This window comes from Manihot esculenta, chromosome 9 (genome assembly GCF_001659605.2).
Source record: "Manihot esculenta cultivar AM560-2 chromosome 9, M.esculenta_v8, whole genome shotgun sequence".
In the NCBI taxonomy this organism is placed as follows: domain Eukaryota; kingdom Viridiplantae; phylum Streptophyta; class Magnoliopsida; order Malpighiales; family Euphorbiaceae; genus Manihot; species Manihot esculenta.
In genome coordinates, this window is record NC_035169.2 from 32,031,297 (window position 1) to 32,054,547 (window position 23,251).

The 23,251-nt window shown below is 35.3% G+C and overlaps 2 protein-coding genes across 7 annotated transcripts; one reads left to right on the forward strand and one right to left on the reverse strand.

Annotated features, from left to right (window-relative positions):
- Positions 1–7,918: 7,918 nt before the first annotated feature.
- LOC110623370 (probable serine/threonine-protein kinase PBL1) lies at positions 7,919–12,205 on the forward strand. Its single transcript, XM_021768284.2, has 5 exons — positions 7,919–8,224; positions 9,140–9,808; positions 10,468–10,725; positions 11,039–11,158; positions 11,339–12,205. The coding sequence occupies exons 2-5, from the start codon at positions 9,185–9,187 to the stop codon at positions 11,969–11,971; spliced, it is 1,635 nt and encodes a 544-aa protein (XP_021623976.1). The 5' UTR covers positions 7,919–8,224; positions 9,140–9,184; the 3' UTR covers positions 11,972–12,205.
- A 2,046-nt stretch (positions 12,206–14,251) lies between these two features.
- On the reverse strand, positions 14,252–22,330 carry LOC110623022 (B3 domain-containing transcription repressor VAL2). 6 transcript variants are annotated; one of them, XM_021767841.2, is made up of 13 exons: positions 21,982–22,330; positions 21,691–21,817; positions 20,976–21,057; positions 20,777–20,881; positions 19,744–20,387; positions 19,512–19,608; positions 19,219–19,393; positions 18,700–18,776; positions 18,199–18,516; positions 17,624–17,673; positions 16,101–16,214; positions 15,928–15,995; positions 14,252–15,303 (listed from the first exon to the last, which is right to left on the reverse strand). In XM_021767841.2, exons 1-13 carry the CDS (start codon positions 21,986–21,988, stop codon positions 14,501–14,503), a joined length of 2,667 nt encoding a protein of 888 aa, XP_021623533.1. In that variant the 5' UTR covers positions 21,989–22,330; the 3' UTR covers positions 14,252–14,500. The 6 variants fall into 6 exon arrangements, with proteins under 6 accessions (XP_021623533.1, XP_021623532.1, XP_021623527.1 ...); XM_021767840.2 differs by having other exon boundaries at positions 16,101–16,226; XM_021767835.2 differs by having other exon boundaries at positions 16,101–16,226; positions 18,199–18,624.
- Positions 22,331–23,251: the final 921 nt, after the last annotated feature.

A 23,251-nucleotide genomic window follows, 5' to 3' on the forward strand; every position in this document is an offset into this window, starting at 1 on the left:
TTCTCACATATAAATTAATGCTTCTACGCCTAGCAACACTAAATACTACAGCTGCTGAACATATATATATGATGTTGTGGCCACAAACCACAAAGAAGGGTACCCACCAATTATGGTTCTGGTCAATGGCGGAGCCAGAACCAAAAATTAAGGGGGTGAAAATAAAATTTACCATGTATTTATAAATATATATACTTTTTTATATAAAAGTGCAGATTTTTTTCCCCACCAAGCTAGAAGGGGCCATGGCACCACCCCCTCAACCCGCCCCAGTTCATCAGGACCGGACTATAAGGTCTCACTTGGTTATTCGAATTTGACCAAATCCCTTTTTTTAAGGAAAAAAAAAAAAAAACAAATTTTGGCCCAAAGAATTCACATAAATATTGATGGCAGGCACTAGGAGGCAAGATCTCATCTTAACAGTTGAAAGGGTTTGTTTTGCAAAAAAGGCTTGTGAGATTTTCCTTCAAATATATTTTACAAATAAGTGGATTGTTAAAAAAATTATGAGTTTTAGCATTAAAAAAAGAACTCAAAAGTAGAGCCTACATAGAAAAAGACTGAATTGGAAAGTGATGCATCCTAAATTAGAAGCTGATTTCCCTGTTTTCACTTCATCTCCACTAATGATGACAGAGAAGAGAGGAGACACTTCCAGCCTGTAAGGAGAAGTAATGAAAAAGGACCTCAAAAGGGACAAACACAAAGCAACTCATCTTTAAATCCTGTACTAGCTTACTTCCAAAAGATAAAAAGAGCCTCTGAATGTTATCAGTGTCATCAAATTTCATCAAGCAACCTACCTAAGTGATCACCACTTTTCCATAACTATCAATGGCCATAATTCTATTCAAAACAATTGCTGAATGTTCATCAATGCCACTGCCTGCAAATATCTAAGAACAATGATAACATGTTTATATAGACTGTATGGAGATTTTTTAAAGGCAAAGTGGTAGAAGCTTCTTCTTAACTTACAATTTTGAAAGGTAGAAAAATTGGGGAGAAACCACAGGACCCACATGTCGATCAACGGCGAAAATGCTCAAACCTGACTCCGAAGTAGCTTACCTTCTTTCACCAACAAAGGTAGGAGATCGAAAAGAAGATCCTTGGCATTTGCAGTTTCATGCGGCCAAGGAGGGGCCGACATTATCGCCTTCAAAAGCTTCGGTGCCGTCATATGACTTCGAGGAGGGAGCAAGCTCAAAGCGTGGAAACAAATTGGAATCAACCACCATAAATCTCATGAAACGCCCTTCATCGGTAATCCCATATCCGCAAAAACAAACAAACGAACACCTGGTATGCCATCTTGTGGAAGAGAGGGGAGAAACAACCGGACGGGAGCCAAAAGGGCGAAAGAGCCTTCCTTCCGCCGTCCAAAGACTGGAAAGTCCATAGAAACAACTCGGCTTTATTGAATTTTACTGAAATTTTTTAAAACTAATATTTAATTGAATATTTGTACTTTAAATATTATTAATGTAATTATTGAAATATAAAAAATATTTACTAATTCATAAGTAAAATAAAAAATTCAAAAACTTATTTAAAATTAAAAAGTAGAATTAAAGGTATTCCAAAAACTCTATTAATGTATTTTTTAAAATTTATAAATTAATTAGTTAATTTTTCATAATAGGAGGATTAAACAGTAATTTTAATAAAAATATTAATTATTCACCTTTTCTATTAACCGAGGAAGAATAATTGTTTATAATATAGCAGTTTTATTTCAACAGTATAAAGGTATGGTTCTGTGGGCTCAACTGGGTCCCACTATTCCAATTTGTCTGCTGATGTTGGAAAATTCTTTTCACGCGTACCTGGCGCGTGAAAGACTTCTTACCTAATATTGCTACAGCATATGAGGACCAAATTATTAAAAAAATGTTGATGTCATGCAGGATTTGAATAAAATATAGCCGTCCATGGCTCCGGCCAGAGAAAATCTGACGGTGGATGTTCAGAGTCAAAGACCTCTCTTGATGGGATTCTTTGACCACACTGTGAAGAAGCATTTTTAAATTAAAAAGAAATAATTTTCCAAACTTTGATTGAGCTGTCACCTCAATCGAGGCGCTCTTCGTTGAAAATCGAGGTTCTTCATTAATTTACCATTATGGGCTTTTCTTTTTCTAAAATTTCCTTTTTCATTTTATAAAGGTATATTCATATGCTGCATAAATTCCCTAAGGATTATTCAAAGAATGATTTTTTATTATTTTTATTAAAAGTTTATCAAATATAATTATTTAATATTAATTTTAAATTGAAAACGTTAATATTATATAAGAATGTGTATTACTATACAAGGAGAGGTTTCAAATTATATGAAAAATTTACTCACTTATTTAATTTAATAATAAATATATATAAATAAATTTGATAAGTTTTAGATTTTACTTTTTAAATTTTTAATTTTTATTTAAAAAAAATTATATGAAAAATATAATTTTTATATTACTATTTTTCAGTAATAAATAACAGTGTTGCACTTACTAAAATTAATATATAATAATATTAAATATTTGATTTAAGAATTTTAATTTAAGATTTTACCCTTTAAGCCATTCGTTTTATCATACTCCACACTAAAATTCTCTTCATGCCTTTAAAAATATATACTCAATAAATTAAATTTTAAACCTCAAATTTAAAATTTTTTTAATATTTTATAATTTAATTCAAAACCTTTTAGTTTGTAAATTCTCTAAAACTATAAATTTTATTTTTCTAAAATTATAAATTTTGTTATAATTATATCTAATTCTAAAATTTGAATCAGAATAAACGTATACTAATATGGTAGGATAACGTAATTTATCATATTATATAATTATAATTATAAAATTTTAAATTTTAAACTTAATGTAATTATACACACTCTCTCAATTTAAATTTTAAACTTAATATAACTATAATACAATTTACAATTTTATATAATTTTATCAATTTTTAAAAATTTTAAAATTTTCAATATAAATAATCCTATTTTAAATATATTTTATCATAAATTTATATTGTAACGACCCAAAAATCGGACTGCGACCGGCGCTAGGATCCAGATCGGCTTGGTGCCTGTAATACCCGGCTAGACTCCGGTATCGGAATTCCTATCGTCCGGTGGAATCTCGGATGTCGGAAACATCTAGAAGGGGTAAAAGTATGTTTTATGAAATGTTTTCATGTTTTTAATGATTTTAAGTATGGTTTTACATGAGTTTTTGCATGAAAAGTTTTTGGAGGAAAACCCAGGTTCGGCCGCCGAAAGTCAAGTTCGGCCGCCGAACATGCATGCGTTTTGGAGGCACGTTAGGCCCCCGAAAGCATGAGTGAGGGAAGTTCAGGTTCGGCCGCCGAAAGTCAAGTTCGGCCGCCGAACATGGCATGCATGCGGAGGCAAGTTCGGCCCCCGAACGTGGCCTGGCCAGCCACTATAAAAGGGTCACTTAGCCGAAATGGGCGAGCTTTCTCCCATTTTCGGCCACAGCTAGCTTCCGACCTCCCTCTCCCCAGATCTAGTGTTTTTCCTTCAAATCCCCACCATTTTCTTGAGTTTTAAGCTTGCATTGAAGGTTTTGAACTTTTGAAACAAGTTTTGGAGCTTTGGGAACTCAGGAGCTCATTTTCGTGGATCTCCAAGTTTAGGTCGTCTTCCTCTCGATCTTCAAGAGGTAAGGGCCGATCTTAAGCTCCTTATGTGTTTTAAGTAAGTTTTAAGTTGTTTTATGGGTAGAAATGCATGTTAGGCTTTAAGTGGAGTTTATGGGTTTTGATGATGATTTGAACAATGTATGCTGTTTTTGTGTGTTTGAAGTGTTGTAGTTGGGGTATATGATAGTTTGAGACCCCTAAGTGTGGTATATGGTGTTTATGCATGTTTTAGAACAAGTCTATGCATGATTTGAGAGTTGGGAGGCAAATGTGCATAGAGGAGCCAAAGTTTCTGCCCTTTGGCAGAAGGGCAGAAACTTTGGCTCGGCAGCCGAAGGCACTTTCGGCCGCCGAACATGGCTGGGAAGGCAGGCCTTTCGGCTGCCGAAGTTGCCCCCGAAAAGAGACTTTCGTCTCTGTCTGGGACTTTCGGCCGCCGAAGGTGCCGCCGAACATGCATGAGTTTCGCCTCTGTCTGGGAGTTTCGGCCGCCGAAGGTGCCGCCGAACCTGCCTGACTTTCGGCTCTGGAGGGACTTCCGGCCGCCGAAGGTGCCGCCGAAAGTGCCCTGTCCAGCCTTTTCTTGCATGCTTCCTAGGAGTGTTTTAAGGTGTTTTTAGGAGGTTTTTGGGGGTATGTTTAGAGTTATGTTCTTGTTGTTTGGTGCCTCATTTGAGTCCACCTGTGTAGGTTCGGACCCGAGGAACCGAGACCCCCGGTTGTGAGATAGTCGTTCAGAGTTCGTTGTTAAGCTTCAGTCACCAGGTGAGTGGAACAACCCCTTAAGTTTTAGAGTAAAGTAAATGAATAAATGAATGAATCATAAAGCATTGCCCATGCATCATTATGCCATGCAATATTTCAGGATGTTTGCATTAGAATTCACGAATATGCTGCATTGCATAAATTGATGTTGATGTGGATGGTTGTTGGGTGATCCATAGTCCTCTGATGTTATGCGATGATGATATGTTATGGGAGACCAGTGAGGCCCATTCTACGCCCCTGGCACTATGTAAGAGAAAGACCAGCGAGGCTCATTCTACGCCCCTGGCACTTTGGAATGTTATGTTATGTAAGAGAAAGACCAGCGAGGCCCATTCTACGCCCCTGGCATTTGGAGATGTTGAGGACTAATGGTGACAATACCATCCTTTATGTGATTAGCTGTGATGTGTTGCATTTCATGAAAGCATGAATAAGAAAAAGTTAAATGAATAATAATAATAATAATAATAATAATAATAATAAAATGAATAGTAATACACCTAAAAATGGAGGAATTAAAGAAATGTTTGAATGAAAGAAAAGTTTTTAATTTTTATGTATGTTGTTGACCATGTATGGGATTAAACAGGTTCACAGGATGTATGTTTGGCTTGCTACGGGTTCTGGCGGCCTTAAGCCGACCTGAATCCTAGCGCCGGTAGCGGTCCGGTTTCCGGGTCGTTACAGTGCCGCCGAAAGTGCCCTGTGCAGCCCTCATTTGCATGTTTTTCCATGATGTTTTAAGGTGTTTTAGGGAGTTTTTGGGGGATGTTTTTAGAGTCATGTTTATGTATGTTAGGTCCCTCATTTGTGTCCACCTGTGTAGGTTCGGACCAGAGGAACCAGAGAATTCAGCAGTAAGCACTACTTCAGAGTTTGCAGAGTCAGCCAAAGGTGAATGGAACTAAACTTAATCTTTTGAAATGAGAAATTAAATGTTTTATCATGTTTCATGCATCATGATTATGCAATAGGATGATTGCATTAGATTTCACGAATATGTTGCATTGCATTCTTTATTGTTGATGTGGGTGAATGTTGGATGACCCAATTAGTCCCTAAGAAAAGACCAGGACCCCATTCTACGGCCTGGCACTGATATGAGACTCGAAGACCAGGAGCCCAGAGGAGGCCCTGGGGCAATGGTAAGTAATGTATGATATGACAGGAAGACCAGGACCCCATGCTACGGCCTAGCACAAATGATGCTGGGACTAGTTGGTGACAAGTTCACCCAACCCTTATGTGAATTGTCTGTGTTATGATGCATTTCATTGGAGCATGTTTGTTAATATGTTTTTATGGTTCTACTCACTGGGCTTTTAGCTCACCCCTCTCCCTTTAACCCCCAGGTTTGCAGGTACAGAATAGAGCAGGAGGTCGGATAGAGTAAAGTCTTAGTCATGTGATAGCTCGTAGTGGACATGATGGATATTGTAATGTAATGTTGAGTTATGTAATGTAATGATGACATTAAGGTTTAGAAGTGTGCTTGACCATAGTATGTTGTAAATCCCTTTTTATATACATGATCTTAAATGTTTATGGATGATTATGTTTAACCAAACTTAATGCATGATTATGTCACCCCATTGGAGCACTGATGAGGACTCTAAGGTGGGGCTAATGTTAATGTCTATGTTAATGCATGCACAGGTTGAGTTTGGTTCATGAATGAAAAAGAAAAGTTCAAATTTTTATGTATGATGTTGATTATGTATGGGATTAAACAGGTTCACAGGATATATGTTAGGTTTGCTACGGGTCCCGGCGGCCTTAAGCCGATCTGAATTCTAGCGCCGGTAGCGGTCCGAATTTTCGGATCGTTACATATATAATGTTGAAAGAGAAGCAATTTAGGCTCATACTCTGGACAATACAAATTAGAAAAAAACAAATGGGTCTTGAACCCCACAACTAAAAATAAACTTCGTTTATTTAAAAAAAAACAATATAAATCATTTTAAAAAAACTGATTTTTTATTTTGAAAAAATAAATTCATTTTGGTTACTAAAACTTTTATATATAAATTTATTAATAAATTTTAGTTTTAAATTAAATTAAGTAATAAAAAAATAAATTATCTTTGTTATAAAATATTTCTTATAAACAAATGAAATCTTAATTATTTATATTTATGTTTAAAGTCATACTATAATCTTTTTTTTGGAAAAATAAGGAGCACAAAAGGAACTAATGCTCTTTCAGAGTGAGATTTTAGAGCGAGATTTTTTAATGTAATGAAAGATTTTTCAAGATTTAAAAATATTAAACATTTTGAAAGAGCAAAAGATTTTTAAAGATTTTAAAGAACCTTTAAAAATCTTGAATTTTATCCCAACAAATTGATAGGTTGAGAAAGTTTGATCTTAAAAATCTTCAAATATTTTTTAAAAAAAACTTTATCTTCTCCTAAATAATAAAAAATTATTAATATTAAAAAATATACAAAAATCTTACCTTATAAAATCATACCTTAAAAAATTTCACTTTATCTTTTCTCAAATAGAGTATAAGGAACTAATATAATACATTGATGGTATCAATTAAGATTTCTTAACCCTACCACAATTTACTTATTTTTTATGTGTATCAAAAAAGTAAAAAATGAGTTGGTTTTTATTAAATTCACAAATTTAATATTTGATATCTAATATTATATAATGCACAGATTGATTTATATATATTCTGTCGGTAGATCGAAAGAATGTCTATTTTTAATCGTAATAATTTTTAATAACTGAAATATTAGAGTAGAATTTTAATTATTTTCTTTTAATAAGATTCACTCCCACTGTTCAAGAAAAATATTTTCTCCCACCATTAAAAAATAAAAATAGAATAATAAAATCTGAATCGTATTAGACACTGACCTTAAATATTTATTTTACAGTCCATAATAAAATATATCCTTCCGAAATTTTAATTTTCAAGATCAGAATAATAAAAATTTATTTTTAATTTATAATTTAATAAAAAATATAAATAAATAAATAAAATAGAAAATATGAATGTTTTTTTTAATCAAGAATGAAGGTAGACCCGCACAGCATATTATAAAATTATATTAATAACAATTATAATTATTTTTTTAAATATTAATTAGTAATTTTTAAAAAGTAAGTGATGTAATATAATATATTTGTAGTAAAATAAAATTTTAAATAGCTATATATATTTTTATAGGATAAGATTTCAACATTTAAAATTGAGAAATATTTAAATAAAAGTTGATAAGTTAATTTTTATATAGTAAAATCCAAAATAAGAATAATAAAGAAATTACAGCATGCGATACTTTATTTAAAACATTATTATTGAAAAGGTAAGTGAAAAATGAATAAGAGAGGGAGGGGAAAGATATGAAATATAAGGAGAAAGTGAAGGGCAAAAAAGGAAAAAAAGAATGAGAAAGGCGCTCATGTGGAATTTTTTTTGGTATGAGCAATGAAAAATCATAAATATATGGGATTTAAATGAAATCCAGGTTTTGGTAGGTTTGACCACTGTTCATTGGGGCTCCATTCTTCTTTCACTCTCTTTCTTCTCTCTGATTCTAGTATTCCTTTCACCTTTTCGCTAACCCTCTCTTCCAAATCTCTCTCTCTCTCTCTTTGACACACTTCTCTCTGCTTTTTTCTCGTTTGCTTTCTTTGACTTGTTAAGGGATTTTTGGGGGAGTTTCATCTCATCAAATCAAGGACACAGCTTCCCATTTCGCCATTTTTGTGTATATTCGTGTCATCCTGAGTGAAACTTTGCATGAACGGATTTTTTTTTGTTTTTCTGCAGGTATGATTATTATTTTTTATTTATTTTTCTTGCTTTTGAAATGATAAAGGAAGTTTTTGTATATTTTGGGGGCGGATTTTTTTTTTTTGGTAGAGTTTGAATTTTGTTGTTTTGCTTTGTTTTGGTGGATTGATTTGCTTTCGGGTTCTTCTATTTTGCCATTTTTGCTCATGGGTTTGGTCTGTCTGTGGGAAATTTATGATGAGAAAATTGAACCAGCTGATTGGTTGATGTGAGGAATTGGGCGGTCTTGGTTTTGAAATATCTGGGTGATTTTGGATCTGACTTTGTTTTTATGGTCCAGTTAGGGGATGCTGATTTATGGGTTTATTGTCTTCTTCTGAAAGCGCATTATCGCATATGCCTTTCATTTTTCGATCCTTTATTAATTTTCTAATTGGCATTTTAGATTAGGGGAAGAAATTTGTAATACATAATTTTATTAATATTTTATGTGGGTAGATTACTTGAAAATTTTGGTGGAATTTGACCTTAATTGTGACGAATAGGTGTTCTAAACCGTTCTCTAACTTAATTTTCTTTGGAGGTTTACTTTTAATTGATTGGCTGTTCCAATTGATTGATAGAGTGTGTAATTTGACTTGCTCTTCCTTTACAAGGATTGAATTTTTTATTTAACCATCATCACAGGATGTATGCCTCTCTGTAATCCTAGCATTTTTTGGCTTGCTGGGTAATTGGGGTCGGTGTCACTGTTAGATATGGAAGTCTCTTCAACTTGAGTTGTTAATTCAATATCTTTATTCTAAATGTTAAGGTTTGCCAGTCCAGAGTGAATAATAAAAAATGTAAACGCATTGTCCTCTTCCGCATGAGCCTCTCATTAATGAAATTCAGAAAATTTCTGAGTTTAATCTTGTATTAATATGTATGCTTGTAATTTTCTGTTGGCAGAAAGTTAGAAGACTTCTTCAGTTTTGAAGTATTATATGTGGTAAGATGGGGTGTTTCACAGTCTTGAAGAGCAAGAAGAAAAAGCCTGAGCCATCAGTTTCTATCAAACGTGTCAGTCCTAAGGAGCAAACACCAACCACACTACCTGAGCCCCAGATCCCAACTCGGACGTTGCAGTCAGCCCCCCCTAGTTTTAGGACAAGAGTGAAACCCGTTCAACCAGATAACAGGGTAACTAACAGTAGAGCACGAGCATTGTCAGCTCCAGAAAGCCTTGATGCTGCAGAACAAGATGATCTTGCAGCAGTGGAATATGATGTGCATGAAGAGTCAAAGAGCAGAGTTGGTTTGACAAGGGACCACCCGAGTCCACAGCCTCTTCCTCTTCCTGCTTCTGCACTGAAGCCTACTAGTAGTTTTAAGGCTGGAAATGGCAGTGGTCCTCTCTTTGCTTCTGGGCCATTGCCACTGCCTCCTGGTGGAACACACAGTGGAACTCTAAGGAACTTTTCTTATGAAGAAATTGTATCTGCTTGCCGCAGTTTCTCTTCAGATCGATGTGTGTCAGAAGGTCTTTCTTCCACTATATACAGGGCTTCTTTTGGGGATGATGCTTCAAGTTCAAAGAAGTATGAAGCTAATGTTACTCGCCTTCATTCATCTTCACAGGTAAATTAGGAGAAATTGTGTTTTCTTTATGATCTGAGTTGACAATGTGCATAACTGTATGTGGGGTGATCATCATGGTGGATTTTTCTTCTTTTTGCCACATTAATCTGCTGCGCATATACACTTGCATGATTTTCTGGAATCTGGTCTGCAAATCCCCCCCCACCCCAGTTTTTAGTTCCTGAGATGTAATTAAGCTTTTAAAAAGTTCATATATTCACACTTTGAGAATGTCTCCTAGAATTTGATTGTTCAGACCTCAACAAATCTGATAAGTTTCCATATCTTTTACTATGCTTAGCAATGATTCTTTGATAATTTTCGCAATAGATTCACATGGATGCAAGAAAGATGTTACCAGTGGTTAAAACTTCTGGTTGGACTGGAATTGCATCTGCCTTCTTTTGAATATAAATTTTCCATTATACGCTCATTTTTTGGCTTATTCTTGCATTCTGAAGCTTTCAATGTAAATTTCTGCCAAATTAATGCAACCGCAAGCATGTTTCTTATTTGCTTGCAACATTGGGGGAAGTTTATGAGGGGTATATGTACAAGCATGTGTGTGTGTTCACAATTGCATTCATGAATCTTCTTTTCAAATATTTGAGATGATATCTCCAAATCAGGCAATAAAGTTGCACTTTGTGATCATCCAGGGTTTGAAGGAATTTATAAACGAGGTTAACACGCTTGCATCCTTACGACATCCAAACCTATGTAAATTGCTTGGATACCATGCACGTGATGGGTCAGAGCAAAGGATGTTAGTTTACGAGAGGCTTTATCATGGAAGCTTAGATCGGCTTTTGTTTGGGAGATCAGATGGGCCTCCAGTTGATTGGAATACAAGAATGAAAACTGCTTTATGTGCTGCACAAGGTCTTACTTTCTTGCATGAAGAAGGACCTTTCCAGGTAACTACAACTTAATAATGACACAAGGCATGCAGGATGTTGGATGTTAGGCATATATAGGTGAGGTCATCCCCCAAGGATGATAATTGTGTGTTAAAACATTTTCTGGTATTTTTGCCTCTGATGATTGGAATCTGCATCTGGCACATCCTTCCCTAGAATTTTAATGAATCTTTATTCCTAAATTATTTCCAAAGGAAAAATCTGAAATATCAGTGCTCAAAAAGTTTTGTTAGCTTTTTGTGAGTGTTGAAGTTTTTGGTCTAATCGAGTGCTTACCGTTTTCTCTGAAAGCATTTCCTTGACATTGCAGGCAATGTACAATGAATTCTCTACTAGCAACATACAGATCGATAAAGATTTTAGCGCAAAGCTGTCAGGATATGGTTGTGTTGGTCAAATTCCTGAGACAGAGATCTCTAATAGTACAGTGGTAAGTTCCTTTGCCTTCGTCCCCATGTTTCTTGTTGCTCCATATAAATTGCATCTGGTTGCTGCAGTTCTATTAAATTTGCATTTGTTAACTGCTTGCCTACGACCCTTTTTTTGGTTTAATTTTCTCCGTTTGTGAGAGGTAAATTATGTTCCATTGTATTATTTACTTATTATGCAGGCTGTGGCAAATCTCTCTTTGGAGACGCTGGAGAGAGGGCTGTTGACTCCAAAGAGCAATGTATGGAGTTTTGGAATTGTTCTTCTTGAACTACTTACTGGTCGGAAGAATCTTGATAATCGCCATCCCAAGGAAGAGAGGAATTTAGTTAAGTGGAGCCGGCCTTTCCTTGCTGATGACTGTCGATTGTCACTGATTATGGATCCTCAGCTTAAAGGTCGTTTCCCAGTGAAGGCAGCCCGGACAGTGGCTGACATCGCTCTCAGATGCCTTCAGAAGGATCCATTGGAAAGGCCGACTATGAGGACTATTGTAGAACATCTTAAAGTAATACAAGACATGAAATGTTCAACTCGCTTCCCATTGCAAGAGCCAGCAGCAGTCGCTGGGAAACAGATGTCTAGGTCACCGAGTCTTAATGGGATCGTTACCCCAGCACCCAGGTTAAGTTTCTCACCATCACCACCATCAATGGCCAGGCCATCCGTTTCCCCCACGAGACCGCCTGCTTTGCCCATGTCTCTTCCTCCACGTGCCTGTTCCTCAACCCTATCATTGGAGGAACTGGAACGGCAGGAAAGCCGGAAATCATCATCTTCAGCTGTAAGAAGGGCTAGTGTTGAAGGATTTTGATTGTTGATATGCATTTTTTCAATTTTTTTTTCCAATGTCTTTTGTTGATTTAATAGAATATAGAAATATATATATAAATTATGTGGTTCTTCCACCTTCCAATCTCTCAAGGTGACAGAGAGGATGGTATTTTGTAGATAAAGAGTACAAGCCTGGTTCACAACTGGGCTCATTAGTTAATCCTGTAATCCACAGTGCCATTTATATGATGATAGTTTTAAAGATTCCCAAATCTACTCTCGCCCTGCCCTCGATGATTTGGATTTGAAATGAAATGACCTCCACTTTGTGATTGTGCTGGTTTCACTATATGTTGCAAATGCTATACGCATATTCCTTGGAAATGAAATCAACTTGATTTGCTCTTGTGGTGTATCCTTAGTGCAAATGGCTAACAGCTAACATGGCAAAAACTGTACTCTTATGCTCACAAAAGAAAAATGAAAACAAAATTCCACATGAGGGAAGAACAATAGCAAATGGTTTTTTTTCCTAAAAGAAAATTCTAAATTATTGAAAGTATATTAAGAAAAGAATAAAGAAGTACGTGGTACCGCTAATTTTCAGCAACATTCACCCACCCCACCCACTTTGCTTTCTTGTTTTTCTTGACTTGCAGTCTTGCAGAGAACAGTCCAAAAGAAGAGGTTCAGTTCAAAATGATTATATTTATAGCAAAAGCAACCTCACAAGAGATCTGGGAGTTGAGACATTTCAAATGAAGAAATGCTTTTGAATGATTGATTCTACTGGGACTAACTGCCTAAGGAAATATCTATGATTTAAGCTTACTTTTCATATGGAAGAAAACTCTCTGTAATTAATATGGATGTGTTGATTGCTACAATACCGAAAGAGGAGGAGAAGGAGATGTCACCTTCAGAACTTTCAAGCGAAACAATGGATAACGTCAACACAATTGAAATAAAGAAATAAAAGATGAGAATTTTACAGTTTTTCCAGGAAGTGCTTCAGAAAAAGCTTCCCAAAGTATTAAAAGACCTTTTTTCTTTCTTTCTTTCTTTTTTTCTTCTTTTTATTTTTTTTTCTAATACCTAATACATCAACAGTCCCACATATTCTTATTGAAAAGTTTGGGGGTACTCCATACCATTTTTCACTTTCAGCTATTAAAATATTACATTTGTAATTATTAAATATAAAATTTATTTAGCTAGCTAATCGTATAAATGCATATTGACATACATTAAAATAAGAAAAATGACCATTACAATATATATATATATATATCCCTTTTTTTAATATTAATGAGAAACGAGGTGTTTGATTCTTTTATCTAAATAATATGATCACAACAATAGGCTTATAGTTCTTTTTATATAGATAAGAAAATATAGTTAAAATAATAAAATGTTATATTGTATTTTTTAATATTACCTATACACCTATTACATTATTATTTAAATATTCTTAAAAATTATAAATTTTACTTTTTCAATACATATTAAATTCAATTGGCTTATTAATTGAATTGAATTTTCAAAAAAGAGAAAAGGAAGTCTTAGGTAGTAGTTAGTGTCGTAATAAATGCATTGAATAGGGCCTGTTGTTAGGATTATGGCTACGGCAGTCGAATAATGTTTCATGCCAATTTTTTCCCGTTCAAAAAGACGAGCAACAGAAATATGCTTAAAAATAAAAATAAGAAAATAACAAAAATAAATGGTTCAGAGATTGATTGCTGAAAAGTTCATAGCCACAATTCATATCCAAGTTGAGTAACCAGACAGGCAGTTTTAGAGTCCAACAGTTGGTAAGCAGTCCAAATTCAGGAATTGATTTTTAGTTGCCTTAAATCTAAAGACGAGAGAGAGCTCAAATCCCCAACCTTGCCTTCAAATAAATAAAGATCATTATCTATAGGAGCCCAGTATAAAAGAAATAGATGATCTGATGTACAGTACGCATCACATGCACCTCTCTGTGGAATTGGCTCCATGGACTACTATTATGCGCGCTGCGTTGCTGGATTTGCCAGGACAACTGGAGAACCTCTATCTAGGCTACTATAGTTTATGCCTTCCTCTGTCAGATGTTTCTCAATTTTCACCCAAGGATTGCTAGGCTAGGCTAGGCTTACTATGCCCTGGTAGTAGCTTGCATTTGTTAGATAAAAAAATTTCACTGAGTAAATGCTGGATCCACTACTACAATTTAACAGTTTCGTGGGCAGCTCTCGTGTATATGAATGCAGCAGCTAAGAACTGGTTCTAACAGAAGTACATGGGATTAAAAATGCAAAAGCAACATTGTCAACCATTGGTTTCAATGTTCACTATATTTGAAACATTTCTAACATATGATCACACCTCCAAATATTATGCACATGAATCCCCCTCTCAAGTTATGTAAAAGAAATATCATATTTGTATTATACACATTAGATTTGTATAATGAATAAAGGCATGCACCCTCAAACTACAAAAGCAACAAAAATGTTTCCATCCCTGGAAGAAGACCTATGAACTTGTAAAATTATAAAAACAACAAAGATAAACAAATAAAACCTCATACAGGATCATTTTGGCTTTGCTCTGGTCCAGTTCCACAGTTCTCTTCACCTCCACTCTCCTGCTTCTGCTCTTGGACAGCCGAAACAAGTTGACAGTCCTCAGCGGGTCGTCCTTCACTCTCCCCAGCCTGAGGTGGCACATGAGATGCTGAACTTCCTTGCTGCTCGGATACCAAGCTTGTAAGACCATTCTGCTTCAGATATGTCTCCAATGGAAGGCTTGCTACTTGAAGAAGATTCATCATGCTCATACGGGCTAAACCAACTTGTGATTCTTCTTCACGATCAGGATGGCAATTTAAGTCAATGTGTCCTTTTCCAATGTCAACCATTTTGTTTGAAACATTGTTGCTTTGACTTTTGGGTTCCAACTCATTCACTGACCTAGCCTCATTCTCTGAAGGATCTTGGGGCGTCAATACATGTTTAGAGCTGCTCTCCACTTCAGCTTCATCTCTGGGACCTGACAAGTGCTGATTCCTCAGGGCAATCTCTGCTTCACGTTCTGATTGACGCTTCTTCTTGCGCATCATCATGGTCTTAAAACGGCGCTTAACTGTCATGCAGACGTTACATGTACATGTAGGTTTGTGCTTACCCTTACCACTTGGGGGCTGAATGCACACAATGCAAGAGCAACCAGGCCGATGCCTGGGGTGTTTGGTTGTTGTAGCAACTGCTGTAGTGCCTGGATCACCCTCATCTCCAAGGATTGCAGCATTAGCTAAAGCATCCAGGCCAGAAGACTCTTGTTCCTGGGCTGGCCTTTGGATACTCGTCATTCTCCGTCTCTTGAACTCTGTAAGAAGGGCACGATGGTATAAAAAAGAGCACATCCAACATAACTTCCACAAGTAAATAGAAAGCATGCTATTATTGTGATTAATGGTTCACAAAGAATAAAGATACTTAAAAAGGCATACACAAATACAGGGTCAGACATATCCTGGTGTAGACTTTATTATTCCACTATTAAATTCAATAAGTTGACCATGCATATATGTATTTGTCTTGTATGAAGCTGCCCTGAGTGCAGCTAATTGTTAGACAATTTCTTAAATGCCACAGCATGAAGTTGTCAGGTGTAAAAACCATGCTAAGTGTTTAGGCACATGAGATTCAAATTTAGAGGGTCTGTTCTTCCACTTCTAATCCTAATATGAAGTAGCAGAACAATTTAACAAACGAAGACCCCATATTGCACAGAGGATTAACCATACATCCATATCACCAGACAATACTATATAATGGTCAACTAAAATTGCAAGTCTTTACGAGTATGATATTAAACTCTTCTAATATAACTTCTACGGCTATGTAGAAATTTAAGCCAGTAATAAAAGTCTGTTAGATAGAAACACTACATTCCTATGGCCATGCAGTTTTCTGTTAAAGGGGGCACATGCTAGTTCATAATCCATACCCTTATTGAGTGTGAGAAGATGTTCCAATTCCCTCGGGGTCAATTCATCAGGAGACGAACATGAACACCTGAAAACCGAAAATAGCATCATTGGACAGATTTATCAGGATAGTGTCTCTCCAAAACACACACACCAACCCCAAAGAAATTGCTGCAGAAAACATGTTAGTAACCTGCTTTGATCCCAAGCATTGTCCACACAAGTCCACTTGGGTGGAAGAAGAACATCAACCGGCAACCTTCGCCACTTACAGCAGCTATCACACTGAGCCCATTGCTCTTGTCCCCTGGTGATAAAGCTTAATAATGCCAAATTAGATACAGTTTCTTATTGTAAATCACTAAAGGAAGAAATATTGAGCCATTCCAGCACTAATAACAGAGATATGCATCTTGCAAACAAATGCAGGCAGAGGATATGATCCTAAATCTTCATCATAGGTGACACCATTATGGTGCCATAAATAGCATCCAAGAACAAATAAATCTTCGATATATCGGGTGTTTGGTTGCCGGAATTAAACATTCTCATCTGGAATCACTTTCACAGGAAAGTAGATTTCCAATAATTTTATTTAGGAAAGTAACATTATTATATTTGATTATAACTTCAATATTCTTTGGAATACTGCAAAATTATTGTGTTTGGCTAGGTTTGGGAAAGTAAAAATAAAAGTGGAGTTGATTACTGTAACACCCAATTACCCATACTATAAATTTAGTTTATTTAAATAAAAATAATCTTTAACCATATTATAAATATAGAGTTATATCTCACTGAAACGAAATTTGTCATAGTAGCCACATTATGTGAAACATAGATATTGTTAAACAAAGTATTTAACAAATATAATACACTAATTAATTGTTTAAAACATATAATCTATTATAAAAATAAAAATTTAGAAAATCTAAAAGATGCACCAGCTATTAATAATTAAAAGGTTATATTCATCAAAATACTATTATAAAGGGTAGTAGTTTCTATATATATTAATTTTTCATGGTCATGGGACAGCAACTTTTCAAGACTTCCCCATGTACATGGAAAGTAAGGGTGGGACCTATGTGTATAGGAATTTAACTTTCTCCGGAATGTAAGATTCCCATATAAATCTAACGTGGAAATTTCAAATTCTCAAGTTCAATTCCTGAATGATTTTAACAACCAAACTCCCCCATAATATAATATGTGCTGAGCAGATCCTATGGGCATACGATCACAAGAGTTCTTCATAGGTAAAATATGGACAAATAAGTTCAATATCACTGACAAATTAGCACATTGCAGTGAACACAAATGATAAATATCCTTCCACAAAAATGATTTATCTTCCACTCTTTTTCATTTTCTTTTTTTGGCCTCTTCTCTCTTTTCACTCAAGTATCCAGCATATTGGCAAAGTAAACAAAGGAACGAATAACATGGAAAAAGGCAGAAGGAGAGTGCATCTCAAAAAGAAAAAGTTAAAACAGGAAAAGAATTATTTGAACTTGAGTCTGACGATAGACATCTTTAAGAGGAATCAAGTGTTAAAAAAGTGATTCTTGAGAACAAAAGTTTCCCTATAGTGCACAAATTCTAGTACATACATTATGATCCAAGTGATAGATTCTTGTAGAAAGACAGTTGCATACATCTAAAATGTACTATTTCACATGGCAAAATTAAAATATAAGTAACAGCTATTCTTACCCAATTGAACGAATGACAAAGATACTTCTTTTCCCAAAAACTGGAGGTTCCTACATGAGAAAATATGTAGAATTCAGAAATTGAACTACATAGCATTCTTCCTTAAGCAACAAGATGAATTCATATTCAAGATTTAGTAAATTTTGGAAGATAAACAGTCATAAGTTTAACTGCTATTATTTCTTCTCATGTGTTGCCTACATGTAAATGTTCACATTTGAAGGTGAGTTGTGAAGAATAGGGGGAATCCATGTTCCATGATCCCATAAATTAAATAATGTTTAACCTTATGAAATTGCCATTGAAAGCTCTTTCAGAATCTATTATGAAATATACTGGATGTTCAATACATTTTCTCATAACGTGTGCTCTTTTGTGAAGTGGAATATAAAAATACTAACACGTTGTGCACCAATAGTACACGAAAAATAAATATTTTGAGACCTTTTTTCAGAATGTAACCAGAACATCTTAGATATATCATTCAATAAATGCATATATAAATGTTTGTCTGTGTGTGAGTAACTGACTATCTCTCTCTAATTATATATGATAAATAAAATAAGATTACTTACTTCATATTCTTCAAAATCATGATCCTCAATAGTGACAATGCTAGGCTTGACAGTTGGTGGTGGGCGGAGCAAATCCTGTGCCTCTTCCCATGTGAGTTTGAGCTCCAGAGCATCTAGGCTATCAATTAAAAGCCTCTTACTTTTAGATCCAATATTTCGTGTTCTTTTTCTCTCAGGAACTAGCAATGATGGTAACAGCAAGCTCTCCCTCATCCTTTCCTCATGCTTCTCGAATTTATGCCAGCTAGTATCACCATTAGCTGAATGCAAATGTTTGGACAGTGCACTTAGATGTGTTTCGGTGCTTCCCTTTATAGACTGAAGAAGGCCAGAGTAACCACTTATTATAGGTAGGTTCTCAAAAACACCCGAAAAGAAACTTTCACTTGAATGGACACCATTAGGAATGGCAGATGGTTGAATGTCCTGTTTATTTAATAATTTATTTATTAATATTATATGATCAATTTTACTAACACCAAAACTGACTCCACTTTGTACCTGCATTGCCATATTGTTTGATGCTTTCCTGAAACCCATAACAAGTTTTCCTTCTGGATCCATACGGCTAAATGTTACTGCAACAGAGATGATAAAACCATATGAGTTATAATGTTGAATGTGCCTCCGCTTCCCTCAAGAACTAATGATTATAAGAACTACACTCGAATTGAAAGGTAAAAAGGTTGGGAAACTATGGTACTCATGGATTGATATCTCTAATCCAAAGGCAAGAATTTAAACATTCTCTTTCATTGATTATTGCATAAAACTACTGGGATGGTATGTGATGTTCTTTGCAATTACACACAATGGCATCTCTAAATTGTTATATAACAGTAACTCCACAAAGGTATATTTTTGGGAAGGGATAAACAAATAATAGTAATGCAATAGACTTTATAAACAGGATGAAGTACACTGGGATTACTAAGTAGCACAGAATAATCCTTGAGTCATGTAAATTTATCAAATGTTCATTACAATCAGAATCTTAGGAGTAGTGGGATTTAAAAGTACCAGTATCTCCAGCTTGCAACTGCATGGACTGTATGCAAGGGGTGACACCTTCCAAAACATACATTCTGCTGTTATTATTTGGCCAAAATCTGAATTGAAATACCCAATCTTTCCCCTTTACATCCTGTATCCTTAGAGGAAGGCCCTCTGGTTGGGAGATAGGAGGAAAATAAGCCTGCATAGTGATTCAATTTCAACTGATATACAGAAAGACTCATCTACAGAAGACTTCAAAAATATATATGGCCAATGAATGTCAGTCACAACAATAGAACAAAACTATACAAACTTACTTCAGCACATGCTTTAGGGAGGACTAGACGACCAATCCGACCAGCATCACTTGCACTGAGAACCTTTTCAAACAATGGCACGATGGTGGAATTTGAACTTGATCATAGCAAGGTTAAGGATATAACTATTCAACACAAAGGCCAAGAAATCATAAAAGTATAACATTCATTGCATGGTTCTCTACAAGCAAAAACTAAGAGGAATTTCACTTAAAGCCACACTTATGGATACTCTGCAGATATTTGCTGCAACTCTTGGTCAGTTATCCTAGGCCAATAACGAGGAAGCAACTGATTCCGTCCCCGCCCTTCAGTAGGTGGCCTTGCGACTCGTATCTGTGAAACCATGCCCACATTGGATTCCAATCCAGTAGCAAGGGCTGACTTTGGAGGCTTGGGCAATAGATGACGAGACCTGGACCCCTGTTGGAGTGGAGACGGTGCTTTACTCTGACCCCTTTCATCAACAACAGCACCAGGAAAGGAATTTGGATTCCCCAAAGGGGAGCCCAGGGTGATACTCAAGTTTGTTTGCGCCAGAGATTCATATAATTCTTTTGCTGCAATAGTTGATTTGTGAATCTCTGGTTTGGAATTTTGAGATAATCCATTGGATGCTTGATTAAAGTTTGAGAAACTTGTAATTCCAATTTCTGCCCTAGGAGCTACATTATCCTCCTGTTTCATTTGCCTAAAAGATCCACTTGTCTCCTCATTCTGTAATTGGAGTAAATCTCTTGTGCCAATACCCTCAGTAGTGCAGCCTGACTGCATAAGCTTCCTTTCACCATCCAACTGGTTGTCAGCAGACTGCAGTTCACCAATATCATCACCTTTTGACGTTCCAAATCCATTAGGTTTTTCATTCCCCATCACCTGTGTAATTAGTTTCAGTGTATGCTTGCTACGTAGATGAATCTGACAATGAAGACTAAAGAGCTTTCATACAAGCATTGTGCAGCATAAATCTAATACACAGAAGGAAGCATTTTTATTTCTCAGACCAATAGAAGAAAAGTTTTACCAATATCAGCAATATTTTGACCACAAAATTTTCAATTCATTTTATGAAGACTATACTCTTATGTTCGAACTCCATTTTGTTACGATTATAATACAGACATGCATACAGATGAAACTTGAAAGACATTAGGATGAGTCATTTAGAACCACCAAGATACACCTTGCAATAGACTAACCACCAGAAAGCATGCAAGTTCTAAAAATGAAAAAGACAAACCAGCACAGAAGTAATATGAACTTACAGAGTTTACCCCTGAACTTTTAGTACAGCTTATACAATTAACGCCACCACCATGATCAAGTAGCTCAAGCAGAAATATGGAAGCAATACATCCACAATGGAGACGCTGCCAGTGCCAAATTCAATTACTTACACACTGTATGGAATCCATGGGTCTATAAGGGATGAGGATATAGGAAATTTGTTAATTGTATATGTACCTTGCCACATGAAGCACAATTCCTCCAACCAGAATCCTTTGAGTGAAACATGTCACAAAAAATTGATTGCTCATATGCAGACCTATAGTAATAATGAAACATCCTCAAATTAAAATTAAGGATCATAACTACCTGTCCACGTTGAAGTCAAATCTTCCACATTATCTTTATCAGTACATAAATAACGGTCATTAGTTATTGTCCCTGATCGCCTAATTCTAGTTGATGCACATTTTTCCCAAAATCATACAAATTTTAGATTTAGGATAAACAAAAGGTATAGTAAACTTAAACTATCATGAAAAAACAACTTCACTTTCCAGTTGGGTTCCAAATTTCGGACCTCACTTTCAAATAATCGTTTTCACAATCTAATTCTAGTGAAACCATCAGATTCGACCAAATGGGACACGCAAAGGAAAATCATGGTAATGTCCCAAAAACAACAATGCCACAGTGAAAAAAATTCTACAAAAGCGCAAAAATAGAAGGTTGGTATATAAAAGCCTTTTAATAATAATAACACCAAGGAGCCATAAATATATGGTCAAGGACGAAATCAGAAAAATAAAATAAATAAATAAATAAATAAAACTACAGCTGAGCCTGAACCCATACAATCTTAGTCATCCATACAAATTACCATTCCCTTTTCCCTTCTCTAAAATTACTTGCGCATTAGAAGATAGAAAATAGAAGTACGCAATAAATTTACCCGCACTTGTCGCAGAGATTGGCGAATTCGCCAGATCGCAAAGGCCAACCTTTTCTCCACCCGCTCGACGTCGAAGCTCCGCATAATGCATTCATGCAAGTCTTCGACTCCATTCTCAACATCAATTCTATAATTTGCGAAAAAACGCCAATTCAAATGGGCAAAAACAAATCCCTAACAAATCCCCGTTTCGATAAAATCCAACTAGTAAATTGGTCAACCAAATGACAGTACAACTCCACATAATATATATATATATTATAAAAGCCGATAGAGAATTAAGAAGCTAACCACTCATCACAATCTGTCATACAATACGACAGGCAACTTCAGGTACTCATGTCAAGTATTATGCAGAGACGCCATGTTCGATTTCTCCATATATCAGCTATCTCATACCTTGAAGCACTGTGCTTTTGATCAAATAAATTATTGGAAAATAGAGCCCCAGAAGTACCTGGATCGGGAGTGGTGACGGTTACCGGTGACCGGAGAGAAAAATCAGCGATCGAGAAGATAAAACAGAAACATGTGCATGCAAAGTAACAGTGTATCAGAGGTGAGAGAAAGAGTTTGGTAATTACAATAAAAATGCATGCACGATGATACTTCAAGACTCGGCGAACTCGCCCACCTTTCTTTTCTCCCACTTACCCTCTTATTTTTCATTTTTTTAAAGAATTACATAATTAGATTTTTTAAAAAAAATATACATCTAATAATTTACATGCGTGTGATTCCCACTCGCGATCTTTTGATTGGTTGCGGCGAATTAAAAATCAGCGAGTGCTATTACTTGCCGAATGTTAGCGAGTGTGACGGGATAGGATCATGGGACGGAATTACACCAAAATATTATTATTTTTGTTTTTGTAATAATACCACATTATTAGTCTAAATCAACCTGCTAGTACTTTAATGGAGACTAGATTATTTTTTAAATTAGTTAAATTTAAATTTAATTCTTAAATTTATATATATTTAAATTATTAAAAATTAAAAATTTATTTATTTATAAATTTGTGAATTAATTGGAATGTTTATATTTATTCGATAGATATACAGCTCATCTTGATTTATTGATTAAACAAATTAAATTTAAATTTATTTATATTCAGTGTAATTTTAAAATAAATTAAACTCTAAAAAAATTAAAATTAAAATTAAAACTAAAACTTTTGAGATTCAGCACGATCCGATTTGATTAAATCCTCTTACGAATTATTATTAAAAGGATGAAAAGGGTAAATACAATAGAAATTAAAAATAAAATACGGCGTTAGGACAGCACCGTAAAGTGCGCCACTAGGCGCTTTTTTATCCGATCGCATATTTCGCATGCAATTGAGTATGCAGGATGAATTTACCAAAATACCCCCATTAGTGGAGTATTCTTAGATGGTTTGCCAACACAGCTGCCTCCTCTCAGTCCACGCCGTCCATCCATGTGGGTTTCGTCAACAGTGGACGATCATTATTCCGTTGTGGATTAATTTTCCTTATTTTATTATTTATAATTAATTTTCAAATTTTGTAAAGATTAAAAAGAATTAGTGACGTC